The sequence below is a fragment of the Pundamilia nyererei genome, unplaced genomic scaffold (genome assembly GCF_000239375.1).
Source record: "Pundamilia nyererei isolate P.nyererei 1_Seehausen unplaced genomic scaffold, PunNye1.0 scaffold00473, whole genome shotgun sequence".
Classification (NCBI taxonomy): domain Eukaryota; kingdom Metazoa; phylum Chordata; class Actinopteri; order Cichliformes; family Cichlidae; genus Pundamilia; species Pundamilia nyererei.
This window is the reverse complement of record NW_005187874.1, coordinates 83,360-102,357: the sequence shown is the minus strand read 5'-3', so window position 1 is coordinate 102,357 and position 18,998 is coordinate 83,360. Positions and strand designations below refer to the sequence as shown.

Below are 18,998 nucleotides of genomic sequence, written 5' to 3'. Positions count from 1 at the left end.
CACACACACACACACACACACACACACACACACACACACACACTCCTCCTCCTCTGCTGCACCACCCCTCTGTGACCCTCCTCTGAGGTCTTTGTCTTCTCCAGCTGTTTGGCAGCTGATACCAAGTAACACAGGGACCAAACCAATACTTTGACCCTATGAAGGCGGTGTATGTGGGGGAGCAGCGTGTCGGGACGTCTCAGCTGAATCATGACCAGTTTGTAATTTCTGATATTGAGGCTGGATTTTTGGGAAATGTGTTTTTTATGCAAATGTGTCTGTAAAGCACTTTGGATCAGCTGCTGTAGTCTGGATGTGACATAGGCTTTAAATAAAACAGACGTGACAGTCGACACAAAAAGGGCCAGATGTTTTCCACAGTGCATGTTTGAGGTTTTTGTGTCATTAAAAAGAAAAAAAGGTTGAACATAAATCAGTGGGCTCCATACTGAACTGAGAAGAAAGAAACTTCTTGTGCTGGTATTGATCTGATACCAGTATCTGGACTGCTACTATTGATATTTGCGCCTGTATCTGCTGGCAGCTCCATCTTCATCATCCTGTGTCCGGTGTATCCTCGGTCCCTGCTCTGCACATGTCAAACCGTCTCAGTGTGTCTCTAACTTTGTCTCCAAACCGCTCGACCTGATTCTGTTTAATCACGAGTCGTTTACAGCTACAGTAGTGAGCAGTGCAGCCTGTAGGGGGCACTTCCACGCCTCACTGGATTTCAGACTGCTGCTAATGTCTTCAGAGGGACGTGGGCGGGAGAGGAATGCATGTTATCTTGACTGAGATATTTGAATGAAATCTTATCTTTATAGTGAGAGTGTAAAGATTAGATAAAGTGCGTGGGTTGTGAGCGTGTGTGTGTTTCAGAAAGAAAGACTTCCTGCGTGTTTGACGTGTCATCGCAGATCAAAGACACTTTTTATGAAGCGTTTGTAGTAGGAGGAGAGAGCACGCCCATGTCCTGCTGAAGGGATCAACAAGTGCTCTGACACATGAAACAACCAAACTCTCGTTAATGTTTCTGTGTGGCCTCTAACCGCCAGAACCACGGGACACACGTCAACCAGTCAGCTGACTCTGAGGGAGTCAGGTGGGAGACACCCACTGCTGCTTAATTTAAAGATGACAACATCAAGCTTTAGAAACAATGAAGCACGTGTACTGCAGTAAACCAGATGACTGATCTGTGCGTTCAGGGGCGACAGAACCTGGACCCGATGCTGCAGACCGGTTCCCCGTGCAGGGACAGAAGATTGTGGTCACTTCCTGTAAAATAACTTCATGACAGTTCAAATGGAAAAAGAAATCTCTGATCAGTTCACGGTGCTGCAGGGGCAGATGTAGGCTGTAACTCACTTTCCACTGAAGCCGAGATAAAGTCAAACCTCGGGGATATTTCCCTTTCCTGACTCCTTTTAGGTCAACTATTATTATCACATCAGGCACGATTTCCTTCAGCTGTGGCAGTTAAAAATAAGCCCGAGAGTGGTTTGTATTATCAGCCTCACAGATAATAAAACGCTCACGCAGGTGGAGCAGCTCCCACTGCTGCGGAGTCGCTGCAGTCTCCATCAGTGCTGCTCTTCATCTTTATTACAGGAATGTGATGATTTTAGGCATTTTAACAATGTGTAGAATCTAAGAAACCAGATACATCATCAATAATCATATCCAACCTTTTCTTTTTAGCTCTCATGATCCGCATAATCAATAAAAATAAAAAATTAAAGAAGTAACTTCAGACTCTTCACGCTTCGGTTTTTTGCTCTTTTGTTGGAAAATCTCCATTTTTGCAAAAAAGATGCAAAACAGCATCAATATCAGGATCCGCACGAACCGTGGGAGGAGCCAAACCACACGAAAGCAACACAGAAAAGGTAAGGCACGCTTGTAATGTCAGTGGAGGCGTGAAAAATAAAAATGACAAGCGGTGGAAATTTAGTGTTTTAAATGAGTGAAGTGGAAAAATCTAGTCAGATACTTCATAACACCTGGGCCAGAAGTTGTACTGGACAAAACAGGCAAATGGTGATCACCTGTGAAGGAGCCACGCTAGCACTTTAACAGGATGCAAACACTTACTGTTGATTTGGCTCCTTTGTAACATGTAACCTGTATTTGTCTGTTAATAAAAGGTAACGTACACCTGGACCGGTGGTTGCAGGGTTAAAACAAAAGACAAAATGATTCACACCTGCGGCCAGATTGGAAACACCTGTTAACCAATCATACTTATCTTTGGACTATAGAGGCCGGAGAACCCAGAGAGAACCCAGAGAGAACCTGGAGAGAACCTGCAAACAGGCTGAACGATCCAAACCCAGGACCTTGTTCTTGTGAGGTGTCACTATCGCTGGATTCTGATTTGATTCATTTCTATGAACAAATAATTTTTGGATCCCGATCTGCATCCTTCTAGTTATTAAGGAAGGGCTGAAGTGAGGAAATAAGGAAGTGATGTTCTGGTTTTTCCATGTAAGAGAACTCGAACAATCTATTTCCAACAACATGAGGAACGTGAGCTTTCTACTCGAGGAACTTATTTTATTCAACAACCATCTCTGTCCCTGAAACCGCTCGTGTGCATTCATTAAACTTCACTGTGACACAGCACACCTGCTGCCCGTGTTAGGAGTTCCTTCCTGCAGGTCGGTGGGATTGATGTTGGAGTGAAAAAGGAAACCGCTCCATCGTTTGAGTGATAAAACCGCACGGCATCGTGGGTAAACAGGGACACGTGAAGGCTTATCAGCTCAGCAGTTCGATCTGTCAGGTGGGGAGTGTTACTTTTAGTTTTGTGGGTTAACCAGACGGCAGCTGTGTGATAAGATACTGCAAACACTAACACGACTGTTTTCTTTTCATCTTAACGTCGTCCTTTCTGTCAGTGACTCACAATTTACTGCTAACTGTTACTGGCCCACAGTTCACCAGTGCCTCCTGCAAAACACACCAGTAACACTGTGAACAGGATTCAAAGCTCTGCTGCATGAAGTGGTTTTCATTAAATCTCCCAAACACCTGCATCCCTCCTTTGTTCCTGTACTTTTGTGGGTCCAGAGCAGCGAGGTCTACAAAACCGATGAGCTTCACAGGAAAAGATCGCAACAATAAAATAGTTTTTGCACGTACTGTATACAAAAGATGGACGTGATTACTGCGGCATCACTCATTGATTTTGGGCCTCAACCTGAACATTTTGGCCAACTGAGCTGAAAGCATGCTAACGCTCATTAGCATTGTTAGCACTGACTACAAAGACGGTAATTAAATTAATAAAAAAATAGAATTTCACTCAGAGAAGCTGGAGCTCAGACGTCTTGGCCGGCCTGTTATTCCCATTAAACTCACAGCAGCCATATTATTGGTCACATGACTCATTAAAATCTCCAACAGCACAAACGTGTCCAGTTCAGGGCTGCAGTTAGCAGCTACAGCCGCCTGCGTTGGTTAAACTGAAGCTTGGCAGCCCGATGGTTTTCTGTTTGGTTTTGTGGCGTTGAAGCTTCAAGGTTCTTTGTCTTTATTTGCCTTTGCAGCCACAAAACAATAAATGTCCACCTCAGAAGTTGGAGCTGGAGGCTGGGGCTCATGTTCTGTGCGGTGCTGTTATTTTTACTCCGAGTTTCAGTCAGTGTCCTTATATTTAGTTATTTTTCCGTCTTCATTATCACGGAGTTTGGTTTGGGCTGAATCGCTCGAGTTTTTTTTCACTTTGCTAGGTCAGCAAATCCTGCCCCAAGAATAAACATGTAGTTTAGTCACAGTGACACATTAATGTAAAAATACTGCATTTTGTGCAGCAGTGAAGCTGTTCCACATTTAGCAGCCAGACTGGGCCGTCTCCGACTTCCCTATTGTGGCCGTCAGCTCCAAGCCGACTGTTCTGACTCATTAGTTTAATGGTCCTGTTTACATGTATATCAGCAGGTGCATTGTTGGAGCCCATTAACATTTGTTGTTCTGGGATCTGTGTGTTTTCTCTGGTTCTGGGATGAAGGGACGGCTGTACGAGACGTGGCCGTGCACAGTGTCACCATCTCTGTCAGCTTGAAGACGAATGGCTGCTGTCAGTCGTCTCAAGAGAGACTAGAAGTCAATAAATAACCTGAGCTGATGTAAGAAACCGCAGCAGGTGAAGCTTCTCAGAAAAACACAAGGTGGTGTGTTTGAAGCTCAGGAAACAAGGGTGTATTTTTAGGTTACTGCCTTCCAGATAACTGAGCTGCTGCTGTTTACTGAAATGTGCCTTTCAGTTTCTTTTTCACTTTTCACACCAGAGTAAAGTGGATCATTCCATCTACTGTGCACAGTGCATGGAAATACAGCTGAAACTCCAGATTAAGGTTTCGGTAACATAGTCCAAAAGTTCCCTCTCACAGTGTTTTCTGAAAGACCTTCAGCTGGACTGAAAACATCCTGATGTGCAGCTGAGAGCCTGGCTGCTCCATCAGGCAGCTGCAGATGTGATGATAAATTATTCTGAAGATGGACCTTGGAGAGTGTGAATGATGGTCACTGAGCTTTGGGACAGACTCCAGTCCTGCTGCTTATGGCTGCTCCTCCCAAAGAAAAGCAAGAACTGGACCTGAACTCAGGAGTGGCACAGACACAAAACTGTGTATGGATGCTCCAAAGAAGTTTAGGACTTCCTCCTTTCCCTCCTGCCTCATTGTGAGTCCTTGAACTTCATTCGGCCATTAGCCCCAGCGATCCTGGAAGCATTACTAAAGCACATCTGCAGACTGCTCTGGTTTGTAGTGAGCGAGCGAGCGAGTCCAGAGCTGTCCATGTTCACTGTGGCATCAGTTTATTATTCCTGTTAAGCCCGGATCATGAAGCTCCCGTCTCTGCTAATCCAGCAAAATCATCTCTGTTGATCATATAGCTGCATATGACGACACAAAACATGATGAACATCAATGGACACTCTTCTTCACTGTATCAAAACAGTGGGCACTATTAATACGACAGAAATGCTGTGAAGCCCACAGGATCAGTCAGAGCTCAGGGAGCGTGGATGCTGAACACACCTCACATGCAGCATCACTGCGGCGTTGCTGCTCTGCTGCATGCACGAACATTCCCGCTAAGTAAAAAAAGTTCTTCAGCACAATTTTATGAAAATACTTTCTTTGAATGTTCGGGGATTCCGCTCGGTTTATTTTTAACGCGCAGATTTGAAATGCTCATAAACAGATGTTGTGGTGTCGGTCAGAGTAACCCGGCCTGCACGCTCACGCCTCTCTGATGTTTATTTGCGCAAACCTTTTAACCGCAGTCGTTTTTACGCCTTTTTGTCTAATGGTTCTGAAAGTGGGAACTTCCAGACAAAAGCAATTGTGAGACCATCTTCCCACTCCGAGTGCAGTGAAAGTCTTGTTTTTGCTTTCATAAATACACAGCGCGAGTCCTTCAAAGCGAGCTGGCCTGTGGTGAAAGGCAGTTTAACAGAAACACAGAGGGCTGCTCCTTCAGCTGATTTTGCAGAAGTGTTCTTGTGGAAAGTTGCTCAGTCTGAACGATGAAGCGTGAAGAGCTGAGGGAGGTGAAGGGGAGACACCGATGACTCACGCTTTTACTCACATGCTGATTTCTGACACATTTACCTTCCAGATTTACTCACCCATGTCTTTCTTTGGCCCCAGATTTTGTTTCCATTATGATTGTTGCCTTGAAGGGAAATTTCCCCTCAGAAATCTTCAGATATTTTCTTCTTTGTTTTGGAAGAATTTTGACACTTTGTTTTTTCTCGTGTCCATGCTGTGTGATGATGTGATGCAGGACATGCAGCAGGAAACTCTCCCAGTGCTGTTGTTAAAATTGTTTCTTCTGATTGTGCTTCTTGTTTGATTTAATGTGACAGTTTTGTCAGAATCAGCTTTATTGACCAGTTATGTTCACACATACAAGGAACTGGGCTGCAGTTATTTCTTTGCTTTCAGTGTGTTCATTACGGTGGCCCTGAGAGGCCAAACGCACTGCAACTTAAGAAAACACCAGCAAAAAGAAAAATGCTGCAAAAACACACAAAACACAACGGAAATAGAAAAAAGTTGCAGACCAGTTGCAGGAAACAAAATATGCTAAGAACTGTGCTGGGAGACGCTGAACAGAAGTGGAAGATCTGTTGGTTTTGTGAGGAAAGAAAAGATGAGAGGTAAGTGTGTTAGCCTATTAGCCTAACAATCCGTCATCAGTATTATATGAATGATGATAAAACACGCCTACCATGTTTTGGGTTCCTGCAACTGGTCCGTCGGGTTATTGTCTCCCCAGAAACACTTCCCCTGTGCTTTTGCAGTGTTTTTCTTATTGCTGGTGTTTGTTGCAGTCTGTTTGGCCTCTCAGGGCCACCGTAGTTCATGCAACAGAATAACAACAACACACAATACTGATAATGTCGCACAGCTGCTACACAGCAGTATAACCATACATGCATACAATATATTTATGTTGCAAAGATACTTGAATAAATGAGAGATGTTTAACTACTTACTATATATATATATATAATATGTTCATGATTTAATGACCATAAATAAATATGAATGGTTTATAGAAATATGGACGAAGTTTAAGTACAAAAGTTTGAACCTGCGAGCTGGTAGCGACTGTCTTGCTTACCTGCCACCGGTGGTCATTAGAGGTACTGCAGGTTGTGTCACTCACATGCTTTCATTTATAATTTCTGGTTCTTCTCTTGTTTTATTTTTTTCTGTATCATCCTCAGTTTCTTTTTCTTTGAGGCCACAAAAAGTAATCGGGCCTCGTCAGGAGGTGCTCGTGGTGCTGTTTCCCTCTGTTTTGGGAGCTCGGGGTGTTGTTGAGCCTGACGGGCGTCACTTTTTGTTGACGTGTGTAAAATATGATCCTTTTCTAATGGTTTCTTATATTTTAACTTAATTTTATGGTACAACTTTCATTCCAAAAACATCATCGCCCCAAAAATCAAGCATTTATTTCAGTCTGCATGCTTGCATCTTTGTCTGCATGGAGCTTTTCTCACATTTCTAGAGTTGCTGAGTTGAATTTTTGTGCTAAGAATAATTTCTTGTTGTAAAAATGACTATAAATCATCTGCAGAGACGTCACACGGCAGTTTGTTTCCCTTCAAACCTCAGACAGTCTTACAGTCTTAAATTGTCTTTGCAACAAGTGAACTTAGTTTCTATTTTTCACTTGATTTTAAATTAATGACTGAACCAGCTGAACTCTGGATGCTTTTCTTCCCGTAGTAACGAACCCACCACAACAGAAAATCCTTTGTGTCATTAAAACAATTGTACGTCTGTGGAAACCCAACAGTGAGCACGCCGCGCTGTGGTCGGCAGGTTTTTCTGTGGTGGTCTGCAGACAGACAGTTTTTCCGCTCAGCGTGGGGAGCAGCTCTGCGCAAGGGAAAACCCTGCTGCAGACGCACTGAGAGGGCGCAGGGGGCTGTTTGGGGGGAGGCCATCTCGGTGTCCCATGGGAGCTCGGCAGGATGGGTGGGAAGGTTGAAGGGTGTGAAAGCTCAGTGTCATCACTACAGGTGCTTTTCAAAGCTGAACTTTTTGTTTATTTATAGAGAAAAACCCAGAAAAAAGCTTCAGATGTGCCTAAACCACAAGACTGAAACTCGAGCTGCTGATACGGTTGATTAGATCTGCTCAATAAAGGCGCAGTTATCAGGTCACCACAGTTTGCACAAAAGTAAAATGATATAGCCGTAAGCAGCAGGTGCAAGACAACTTACTGAGGAGAAGACGTCAGTGACTCCTGACAAGGAGAGATGAACACCTGTGGAGGTGTGCTGTAAGGTCACCTGACTGGTTTTTGAGCTGCAGAAAGACGGAGAGCTCAGGGGGCACGTCAGTGTTTCAGCTTCGGTGTGCTTTCAGCCCATTTTTGTTCAGTTTGTCAAACATTTTACACACAAAACATCCTTTGGCCACCTGCTCTCATGTGATTTGTCAAAACTGAACCTGACACATCAGGTTATGACACATAGCATTATGATAACAGAAAGACAAAACTGTCACTTCTAAGTCCGACATTAGTCAGCGAGCGGGCTTACTGCTACGAAGGGAACGAGAAGATCATCCTGACCTATGACCTTTTCTAAACCAAAACTTTTAGTGACTAAACGTAACCAAACAGTAAGTGAAAGCCAAAGATCAAACCACAGAGCTCCACATATGTAAGCATCAGTGTTGGGTTGTTGCTCAAGAAAAGTAATGCAGTATACATTACTTGTTACTTTTCTTAAAAGTAATGCAGTATGTTACTTAATTACTCAAAGAAAGTAATTAATTACACTACTTGTTACATAACTCTTTGCTCAGTAAAATGACCAGAAATGCATTGTAACAAAATTACCATTTAACAATATAAACCTGAGGCTACACACGCCAACACAAATCCCTATCCTGTGAGGACACACGTATTTAGTAGGGGTGCAACAATACACAAAATTCACACTTCGGTTCAACACAGACGGCATCGTCAGAAGAAAAGTTGATAAAATAAATTAAAAATTTTGTATTGTTTGATACATATGCGTACCGAACCAAAAGATGTATCGAACGGTTCAATATCGTTACGAGTATCGTTGCACCCCTAGTATTTAGGTATGAACACAAAGCAAACATGAAATCCAGCACAAAGAGACTTTAAAGCCGTCACCACGCTGTCTATAAACTGACCGCTCATCAGTTTGTTACCTGCTGAAGTCCAGGCTCTGGCTGCTGGGTGGGCTCAGCATGCACTCAGCTTTAACATCACTCTGGGAGCTTGGCTAGCTTAGCATTAGCATGCTGTTTGTGAACACAAAGAGCTGAAGTTGTGTTAGCAGCAGATGCAGCTGTTTGCAACTCTTCTGGATGCATTTTGCATTTTACCATCGTGCTCCTTACCTTTCATGCGATAAAATAAAAGTCAACTCTCCACTGACTAACAGCTGTTTCCACCATATTCCTCCTCCTGCACCTCAACTGAAATCAGCTGATTGTAGCCCAAGTGGACCTTTGTAATGAAAGTGGATTGTAACTGTAATGTAATTACTCAATTATTACAGTAACGCATCACATTACTGTGTTGCTAAAACTTGTTGGTTTTCAAAGTGGAAAGTTATCTTTGAGCATCCTGTGTTGCTAAAGCAGATCCATAAATGCTCCAATGTCAAAGGACAATTTGTGCATAACACGACAAGTCAACAGATTTGGACTTTTTCAGGATGAGAACAAGTTCTGCTTGAGTCATCAGAGTCACTCATAAACCAAACTAGTGGAGAACTGACACTGATGATGGATGAAGACGTGAAATAAGAAGGTGGCTGTAAAGGCTTTTACAGTTTATGCTGCAGCAAACATTTAAATGTCTAATGACGGGTAAGACAGGTATGAGGTTTAAAGGAAACCCTCTCTTTTTTCATCATCATCATCTGTAAGATGGTGTTGTTTCTTAGGTTTGGCCTCATTTGCCCTGGAGAACAGAAGATTTTACCCCTGCTTTCTCAGGTTTTGCACAGAAATGTTAATAAAGACCTGCTGGTTAATTCTGCCCTGCAGGCTGGTAAACCAGCTCTGACCGGACGTAAAGCTGCTGTGTTTTCTGTGGAAATTACATGTGAGCTCATTTGCATGTTAATGTTGTGAGCAGTTGAACAGCTTCAGGGGAAGCTGCTGTTTGTCTTCACCTGGAAAAAGTGAGAAAACTCAGCTGCACGATCCTCTACAGCCTGCAACAATAAATGCTGAATAAACGAAAACTCTGCATTTCTGCGTCTCTTTTTACCATCTGCTCCAAAAACAAAGCCTCATACTCGGCAGTGCTTCAGCGCAAATGACAACGAATCCTAAAATCTACATTTAAATCTTGTAGCAAACAATACATTTCAAAGTTAACAGGAAAAAAAAGGGAAAACATGAATAAAGATGTTTAAAACAGAACTTTAACTCTTATATCAGTGCAAAGCTCTAAGCAAGCATCTGTAAACATCTGTGTCACACATTACTTGATACTTTTGTGTTCGTTTGTTTTTAAGTAATCAAACTCAAAAATGAATTCCTTACATTTTCCTTACATCACACGCAAGCATCCCTATTTAATCCTTCTTTGAGTGTTTGTGTTTGAATCCAAAGCAGCAGCTTAGCAGTGAAATAATGACGCGTTTCAAAGACGCGTCCACACGGTGGAACCTCTGACAAATAATGACTGACGCTGGATGATTGTAACAGGTGTGTCATAGTTTTATTCTCTTTCAATGACAGTTAAACTGTCTCTTTGTGCACACTTCGAGTTACTGTATTCAGCAAACACCTGTCTAAGATTTTTCTACAGTTTTCAGTTATTAAATGTACAAAAAACCCTGAACGTGTAGAAACTCCTGCCTGTTATGAGTTATGAGCTTTGGACTCCAGAAAATCAGGATAAAATGCAAAGGATGGAACTTAAACCAATAATTAAAAATGGAAATTCCTGGTAAGTCTATGCAAATCTCTCCATGGGGAGTCCCAGGAAACTGTTTTCTGCTTTTATTTGAATATCTCAAATTATGCAGTTCAACTGCAGTTTCTGCAGCAGGAAGTGGGAACAGCACCGGCAGTCACTGAACCCGCATCCATGCAGGAAGGTTCACTGAGCTCACGTGTTTGTCTTTGGTATAGTGCAGCACTTTAACACAACAACAGAGTTACACACAAACAGCAGAACAACGTTTGGATAAACTGAAATGTTTTTAAGGCTCTTTGTGTATCAACGTGTAATCGCCACAAACTAGATCCCACTCTGCTGACAACATGGCTAAAGTAACAGCAACATGTCCCACCCCCCGATGGTTTGTGAATTCTCTTTGATCTGCTGTTTGCCACCCTGAGAGCTCAGATCATGTGACTGCGAGCTTCCTGTCAGAGAGCGCGAACAAACACCAATCTGGCAGATTTACCACCTGATCCGTGCCTTCTGCCTGCCTGATGAGATTCACAGCTTCCAGCTTTGTCCCGACTGTAACTCAGCAGAAATTAAAACATCATTTGGTGTCAAACAGTCTGGATGAAGCTGCTCAGCAGGAGTATTTCAACACTGTGTGTTTTCAGAGGAAAAGATACGCCAAAGGAGTCTCTCTGCTTTTCAGGGAGACCTCCAACTGTGTTTATCGCAAGGAAAGTGCAGCTCCTGATTTATGAGCAGCAGGTGGGAGTCCTGCCATCGCCTCAGTGGTCACAGGAATTTGTCTCAGTCTTTTATGGAGCTTTTATAGTGTTTATTCGTTCCCAAATTCCCCTCAAGAGGAAAATGAGAGCACCTGGATGCCCTGTACAAACAAGAATATGCAGAAATTCCCTTGAGTACACGTCCCCACTTCCTCTTGGCATTTTGCCTGTGTGGGTACCTCGGAGCCTCTAATGTCTTTAGGTGGACACATGATATTCCCTGTATGTGCTTTTCAAATGGCTCGTTTGACAGCAGAGGGTCTATTGTCACCTCCTGAAAGATCCTTAAAAGACATAAATGGAAACATGACAATCCCAACAAGTCTGCATGGGGACATCTGATTACCCACTGCACACTTGACTACCACAGACCTAAGAGCCCACTATATGTTTTTATGAGGAGATTTAGGAGTCCATAAAACACCTCATGATTTATTCAAGGACACACTGGACTCATTTATGGTTGCTGTGGGAGGCATTTAAAAGCCCAGTGGACACCCGAGAGCCCGTTCTTTATCTTCATGTGGATTTTCTTCCTGGCACCTTACAGTCAGTCACTCAGAGGCTGTGGGTCCACAGGCTTCTCTGTTTGGAACCTCAGAGCAACACTCAGCTGTCCACGGTGGTTTGGACACCTGGAGGTTCACAAAGAGTCTCATATGTCTCTCTGTGTGGACGAACAAGAATCGTCTTAGTGTCGCTGAGACGTCTTCAAAGCCCTTTCCATCTCTCAAAGCTCCTTGTCCCTTAGCGGCTGCTTGTTTGTGCTTTCTTCTAAAATATTCTTAATGCAGATTTCAAATTCAAACTGAGAATTAATCAGAAACATGAGCGCTGAGGTAATAGAAACGTGGAAAAAGTGGGAAACAAAGCTCTGGAGCAGCAGAAACCGGAAACTCGTCACCCCTCAGTCACTGCTGACCGTCCTGGACGATCTGCAGGTTTTCAGCATGACTCAGCAGTCTGGACTGTTCCCGTGAATCAGCCTGAGTCACTGCGACTCAGAAATTAGTTTTTTATTCATGGAAAGAATGAGAGAGGATCCTGTCCTGATGCTGTTATCACAGTGGTTCTTTTCTTTTGTTTCTTGCATGCCTGAACTCTAGACACAACAAGGAAAGTTCACGGCCAGCGCCCAGACTCTTTATCAGTGATTAAATATCAGAAACAGATGAGTGAAATAAAAGTCAGAAGAATATCAAAAGATACTTTTATTTTCCCTGCAAAAGTCATATTCAGAACGTCTTTTCAGAGAACCCATGTTTGCGAGGGGGCGGCAGTGAGTTCAGGGGTCTGATGGCTTGGGGGAAAAAGCTAAACCGCAGTCCGGAGGATCTGGCCCCGATGCTGCGGTAGGGTCTGCCAGAGGGAACAGAGTCCATGTGAGGGGTGTGAGGGGTCAAGCATGACGCCGGAGGCCTTACTGATGCAGCAGTTGTTGTTCCAGTGATCTTGGCAGCTGCTTTAACAATTTGTTGTAGTTTGCTGAGATCACCAACATTGCAGTTTCTGAACCACACGGAGATGCAGCTGGTCAGAACGCTCTCCATGGTGCTCCTGTAGAACATGGTGAGGATGGGAGGAGGGTTGGCTGCTGCAGGTGTCCCAGGAAGTGGAGGTGCTGCTGGGCTGATGGAGGTGGTGTTGGTGGTCCAGGTGAGGTTGTCTGAGATGTGAACTCCCACGTCGTTGCTGCTGATGAGTCCAACCATATGAAGGCTGAATTTGACTCATGTGCCTTTATTGAGTGGCATGAAGACCACCACTGGATTCAGGTGAGGATAGAGCCGACGAGTTGAATTTGTTTTTCAGTGAATGCTCACACACCCACAACCTCACCAGCCAGCCTGAGCCACACCACTGTCGCTCCCTCCCTCTCCATATAGCACTGTTGCCACATCAGGATCTGCTTCAGTTTGATTACCAGCCCCGTCTGGGAAGTGAGGACGTCATCATCTCTCTGCTCAATCGTGTCTACACCCACCTGGACCAGTGAGCACTGTGAGGGTCATGGTTTTTACTTTTCCAGTGCTTTCAACTGCATCAGGCCGACCCTCCTGGGTGATAAGCTAACAGCGATGCAGGTGGATGCTTCTCTGGGGTCCTAGATCGTTGATTACCTGACAGGAAGACCACAATACGTCCATCTTCAATGTTATGTGTCTGACAAGGTGATCAGCAACACAGGGGCACCACAGGGGACTGTCCTCTCCCCCTTCCTCTTCACCCTCTACACCACAGACTTCAGCCACTGCACAGAGACCTCCATCTTCAGTTTTCTGATGACTCTGCGGTGGTTGGATGCATCAGCAGGGATGATGAGACAGAGTACCGGGCTGTGGTCGACTCCTTTGTCACGTGGTGTGAGCAGAATCATCTGCAGCTCAACGTGGCAAAGACCAAGGAACTGATCGTGGACTTCAGGAAGACCAGGAAACACTTGACCCCTGTTTCAATCCAGGGGGTCAGTGTGGACATTGTGGAGGACTATAAATACCTTGGAGTACACAGACAATAAACTGGACTGGGCTAAAAACACCACAGCACTTTACAGGAAGGGCCAGAGTCGTCTCTATTTTCTGAGGCAGCTGAGGTCCTTCAACATCTGCCGGACAATGCTGAGGATTTTCTATGAGTCTGTTGTGGCCAGTGCGATCCTCTATGCTGTTGCATGCTGGGGGAGCAGGCTGAGGGTCGCAGATGCCAACAGACTTAATAAACTGATCTGTAAGGCCTGTAGTGTTGTGGGGATGGAGCTGGACTCCCTCAAGGTGGTGTCATAAAGACAATGTTGGATAACACCTCCCACCCACTCCATGACACGCTGGCTCGTTCAGCGAGAGACTCAGGTGACCAAATATCACCACGACACAGGAAACCATTCCTGCCCGACGCCATCTCCCTGTACACCTCCTCCCTCTAACACAGCGCAAACACTGCAGTAGTTACACCCTTTTGCACACACTCTTTCTACTCTGCGATATTCCTGTCAGCTTTCTTGATATTTGTTTATAATCACCTCTGTTAATCCTTATTTTATTTTATTGTTGAGCGATTTGTATATATTGTGCTATTACTTAAATGTCTGTGTTTCTGTTTCTGTTATTTATACTGAGCAACTGTAACCCACATCATTTCCTCAGGGATTAAATATGCTGATTCTGATTATTGATTAAAAAAATATTTGCTTTATTGGTCTCATTCATTTTGAGCGTATATTTCAAAAACACACTTTATCCTGTTCTGCCTCAGAAACCTGAGATTTTAGGCTTTTGTTTTACTTACATCACTCATTTATATCACATTCAACAGTAAAAATAAATGACTGTGACACCAGCCTGTTTCAGTGAAGCTTGTTTCATTGTAACAACTTCAATCCTTTAAAACCAGATCTGACGAGCGAGCCGAACACAAACCCTGCCTGACTGATCGGAGCATAATTCACAAACTGAACTTCATATCGTGTTGCGTTCCCTACAGTTCCCTGTAAATTCTCTGTGGAGTGAAGAACGAACACTTCCAGGTGGGAACATTCGTGACTCAGCATATGGACACATTTACCACCTCTGTGTTCAATCAATACAGTTTTTTTGCTGAGTCCAGGCTGTATGACACATGATCAGGATATATTTGATTACGTAAGTGTACAGCCTGCTGCTTTCTGAGATCAGCTGTATGTTTGACAGCTTTGTGTGAACATGATTGGCCTGAACTTACACTGAATTATGTGACTAACTCGGGTGTGTTTGATTGTTACATTCTTCTGTGGTCCTGAGTTAAATTAACTTTGACAGCTATTCAGTCAAAAGATTATTTAACTACTAGCGTAGGGAGTTATGTGTATATAGATACTGTTCAGTCAAAGCCATGCCAATTGACCTTTGACCCTCTTAAAGTGATGCGGCTGGTAAATGCAGAGCAGCTGATTTGGTTTGAACTTTCACCCCGTGTTCAGTGTGGAAATCGCGCAGCACCACGACAGCCTCAGCGCGCTGCTCCGCTGGGCCGGATGTTCTCCGATGACGCAGCCGAAATGTTGAGTAATGACGGAAAAGAAACAGCTCAGGCCAGAATACAGAGGAAATGCCATGAAAATGACCCACAGGAATATGCGCTGGATCATTTTCAAGAGGCGGAATTTGTCTCTAAGGAACCAACTTGGCGATTCCACCCTCAGATGTTACAAGAAGCTGAAAACACTTCCACTGAAACTTGAATTTTATCAGTGACTGTGGGGTAACGTCACTGTGGGTTTAAGCTGATCCTTCTAAGGGGATCCAGCGGCTGCCTGAGGCACGTTTCACACCGCCACATGATTCTGGGACTTACAAACAAACAGGGAGGTTTGCAGAAACAAAGCAGACACTTTGAGATCAAGAGAAGCTCCAACATGTGAAGGGCTTTTATTCTGAAGGGATGAAAACACTTCTGGTGTACTTTTAGTGCAAAAAAAAAAAGCTTTTGAACAAAAACAATATATATAAAAATAAACTCTGAAATTAAAAATACAAAAGCTTTAGGGAGTGAACAGATTAAATATAGTGAATTAAATTATTGTTCATCATCAGCTGTAAATTAAAGTTATGACACATTTATTCACATTTTCGCCTCATAAACTGGAATGTTTGAAAAACTACTTTAAATTAAAATAGTCAATAAAAACAAAAATAAATAAAAAACAGAAAACCTGATTACAGACGAGCAGCGAGCCCCACGGGCAGCGTGCTGCATTCAGGTGACGTCGGTCATTATTTTTAGCTTTAAAACCTGAAGTGAAGAAACTAGAACGACTGAGCAGATGTTAATGTGAAGTCCTGAGCTGCTGCAGCCTCTGCTTCAGCTCTCTGCTCCTCTTCCTCAGTTCATCTTTCTTTGCCAACAGCTTCCTCTCCTGCTCTCTGACCTCCATGATGAACTCCGCCGCCTTCTTCAGGATCACCACCTTTGCTGCTTTTTCATTGTTGGCCACCGCTGGGACCTCGTCCCTCAGAACCATGAAGCTCATCTTCAGCTCGTTTCTCCGCTGCCTCTCCAGCACATTGTGAGTCCTGCGCTTGTCGTTGTCCTCGCCCTCCGATTTCGGGCTCCAGCACCGGCGCCCGCCGCTCTGCCTCGGTGCCGCGCTGCTGCTCTCCGCCTTCACCCGTTTCTCAGGGGGTTGCTGGGCAGCGTAGTTGTGTTGGTGGATGTTGACGTGAGAGCGTTTCAGGACCAGAGGGGAGGTGTGGGACCGCTGAGATGACTTTCTCCTGTCCACTGTCACCACATCGATCTCTTCCTCTTCCTCATCATCATCTTCCTCTTCTGGGAAAAACAAGGAAAAACATTCTGGTGTAAATAAAAGTGATCGCGGTCTGAGCCAAAACCACCGTCCTGCTGATGGACGAGTGAGGGACAGAAAACGAGTGAAAGCAGCAGAGCGAGACAGAAAACGTGCCCTCCTTGAACTCCTCGCTTCCATAGTTTTCAGACATTTACCGGCCAATGAAAACATTTCTCAGATGTCTGCTGACACTGACTGGTGGATATTTTAATCCACAGCTTAATTCAGACTAAGGTTACATTTTAATGCACTACTATCCACAGTAACTATAGCGTCAAAATAATGGTGACGTATGAGGAACAGAAAGAGCCCTGTGGTGAAGCTTTCTGAACAGCTGGTGTGATCTGGGATGACAGGCACTGCTTCACTGAGAGCCCCCACATCATTTGACTGTCCTCTGCACTTCCTGTGATGTAAAAGTAATGACTGCAAGAAGAAAACTAGCTACTGATTTTAAGGAGTTCACTTCAGTCAGCTGATTGGACCCCAACGCACCTGAGCCGGGCTGTTTCAATAGATGCAGTATTTTGAGATACTCTGAAAACCACTGGGTTACTACATTTCCCAAAATGCAAGTGGATCCTACCTGATGCTTCTTTGTTTCTAACCACTGGTCTCAGAGGGTAAATGAGAAGTGAAGGAAAGGTCGGAGAAAATCAGAGTTCAGTGACTCTGATACTCAGGATTAAAGAGCTGGCTTTTCAAAATAAAACTCACCTGATTCGCTGTCACTGCTGCTGGGTGGTGGCGAGTCCAGTCTCAGCTCAGACCCCACCTCCATCGCCACACCATCATCCATCTGCTTCTCACCCAGGAACACCACAGAGGGATCAATGCAGTCTGTCACCGAGGTGTGGAAGTCCTGCAGGTACCCAGCGCTCACCTGAGACCCGCCCACCTGCTCGTCAGCTGTTCTGTCTGTGATGGTCTTAGTGTTGCAGGAGTCCCGGCGGGCCCGCAGCGAGGCCAGCCTCTCTGACACCACCTTCTCCAGCTCTGTGGCGGCGGCGAAGCTGCTGCTCCACATGCAATCCTGGATGATGAAGGATTGCAGAAATGCTGCAGAGGAGCTGTGGTCATCGTCCAAGAGGTCAGACACCGCCTCCAAGTGGTCGGCGGCAGACAGGGAGGGTCTCCGGCTGGGGGACAAGGGAGGTGTAGGCAGCAGCTCGAACTTCTTCCAGATGTCTTCGCTGGGAGCCGGCAGGAGCTGGCTGCGTGGAGGAGGGTAGAAGTCTTCCTCTTCACCATTCAGGAAGAAGTAGGGCTGGACCACGTCGTAGTCATAATCGTAGTTTGTGCTGTTCAACACCGGCGGCATGACGGCGGCCTGAGAAACACAACAGCAGGTCAGCCTGAGCCAAGCACATGACCACAACATCAAAAACCATCTGATATTACAACAGTGCAGGAGAATCAGTTAAGCATGCCAGACTCCATTCAAAAAACAGCTAGTTTAGCTTTCTTTGGATTAAAGCCCGAGTTTACATAATAGAAAGCAAAGATCCTTCATCAGTAAACAGCACTACACACATCTGCAGTGCAGACACACTCACTCAAATGTATTAAAACTCGGGATTTAACATGCGTAACAGTTTTAAAAGTAGTAATTTTATCAAAAAATAAAAACAGAATATGCGGTTAAAAGACATAAGTAAAGGTTGCAGAGCAGAGTTAAACACAGAGCTTCAGTATGAGTAAAGTCTCCAGACAGGCGAGAACTTCTGCAGATATGCGAAACTCAGCTGTCAAAATGCGCGACGCTAGTTTAATAACAATGAACCATTTATTCAGAGTCACGCATCAAAGGAAAAACGGTCAAAATGCGAAGAACGAACATCAGCGATAAATTCGGCACACATTTTAAACTGACTAAGCGAAAAGTTAAACGACAGCAAAGAAAAGCATCCAGAAAGCTTCAGACATAAACTTACCGTTTTTCTCCAACAGTTAAGGTGAAAACGTGAAAAAGGTCCAAATGTTCAAGCGAGTAACGAGTAAACGTATAGCGGGCTTTGTCCAGCAGAGCCTGTCAGTCTTAAATAATCCTCAGTTTCTCGATAACAGACGCTATAACGGTCCCTCAGTGTCGCCCAGCTGCTCTGCCGTCTCAGCGTGAAACTCAGCCATCAGCTGCTTCACACACATTAAATACTCCGGCTTTTTTATCTTCATCCGCCGGCACTACAATCTTCCCGCCAAATGCGAACTACGTAGTAAACAAACGGGACCTATCGATGTGCTGCTGACCCTTTAGAAAATAACCTTTAGTGCATTTCTACCATAAAAGCTTGATTGTAGTATTAGTTTTACTTTAAATTCAGCAAGAAGATGTGCAAAATATGGGAACTATTTTACTCAGCGGACGTGTACTTTTTGTGAATGGTAAGAGGGTGGTCGTGACTGTAAATGATGTAAAGGAACAAAGTTCCGGGAAACCCGCTCTTATCCCGTGATGAAGTCATGAA

At 44.3% G+C, this 18,998-nt stretch overlaps 1 protein-coding gene across 1 annotated transcript; it reads right to left on the bottom strand.

Annotated features, from left to right (window-relative positions):
• Positions 1 to 15,582: 15,582 nt before the first annotated feature.
• Positions 15,583 to 18,684, bottom strand: LOC102210901 (transcriptional regulator Myc-2-like). Its single transcript, XM_005753864.1, has 3 exons — positions 18,465 to 18,684; positions 17,248 to 17,860; positions 15,583 to 16,511 (listed from the first exon to the last, which is right to left on the bottom strand). Exons 2-3 carry the CDS (start codon positions 17,849 to 17,851, stop codon positions 16,009 to 16,011), a joined length of 1,107 nt encoding a protein of 368 aa, XP_005753921.1. The 5' UTR covers positions 17,852 to 17,860; positions 18,465 to 18,684; the 3' UTR covers positions 15,583 to 16,008.
• Between the last annotated feature and the right edge of the window lie 314 nt (positions 18,685 to 18,998).

What these genes read in the sequence shown, in the direction of transcription:
- LOC102210901 (XM_005753864.1), bottom strand. Translation starts at nt 17,851, where the DNA reads ATGCCGCCGGTGTTGAACAGCACAAACTACGATTATGACTACGACGTG. An exon ending in CAGCAGTGACAGCGAATCAG is followed by an intron (nt 16,512 to 17,247) that starts GTGAGTTTTATT and finishes TGTTTTTCCCAG; the next exon opens with AAGAGGAAGATGATGATGAG.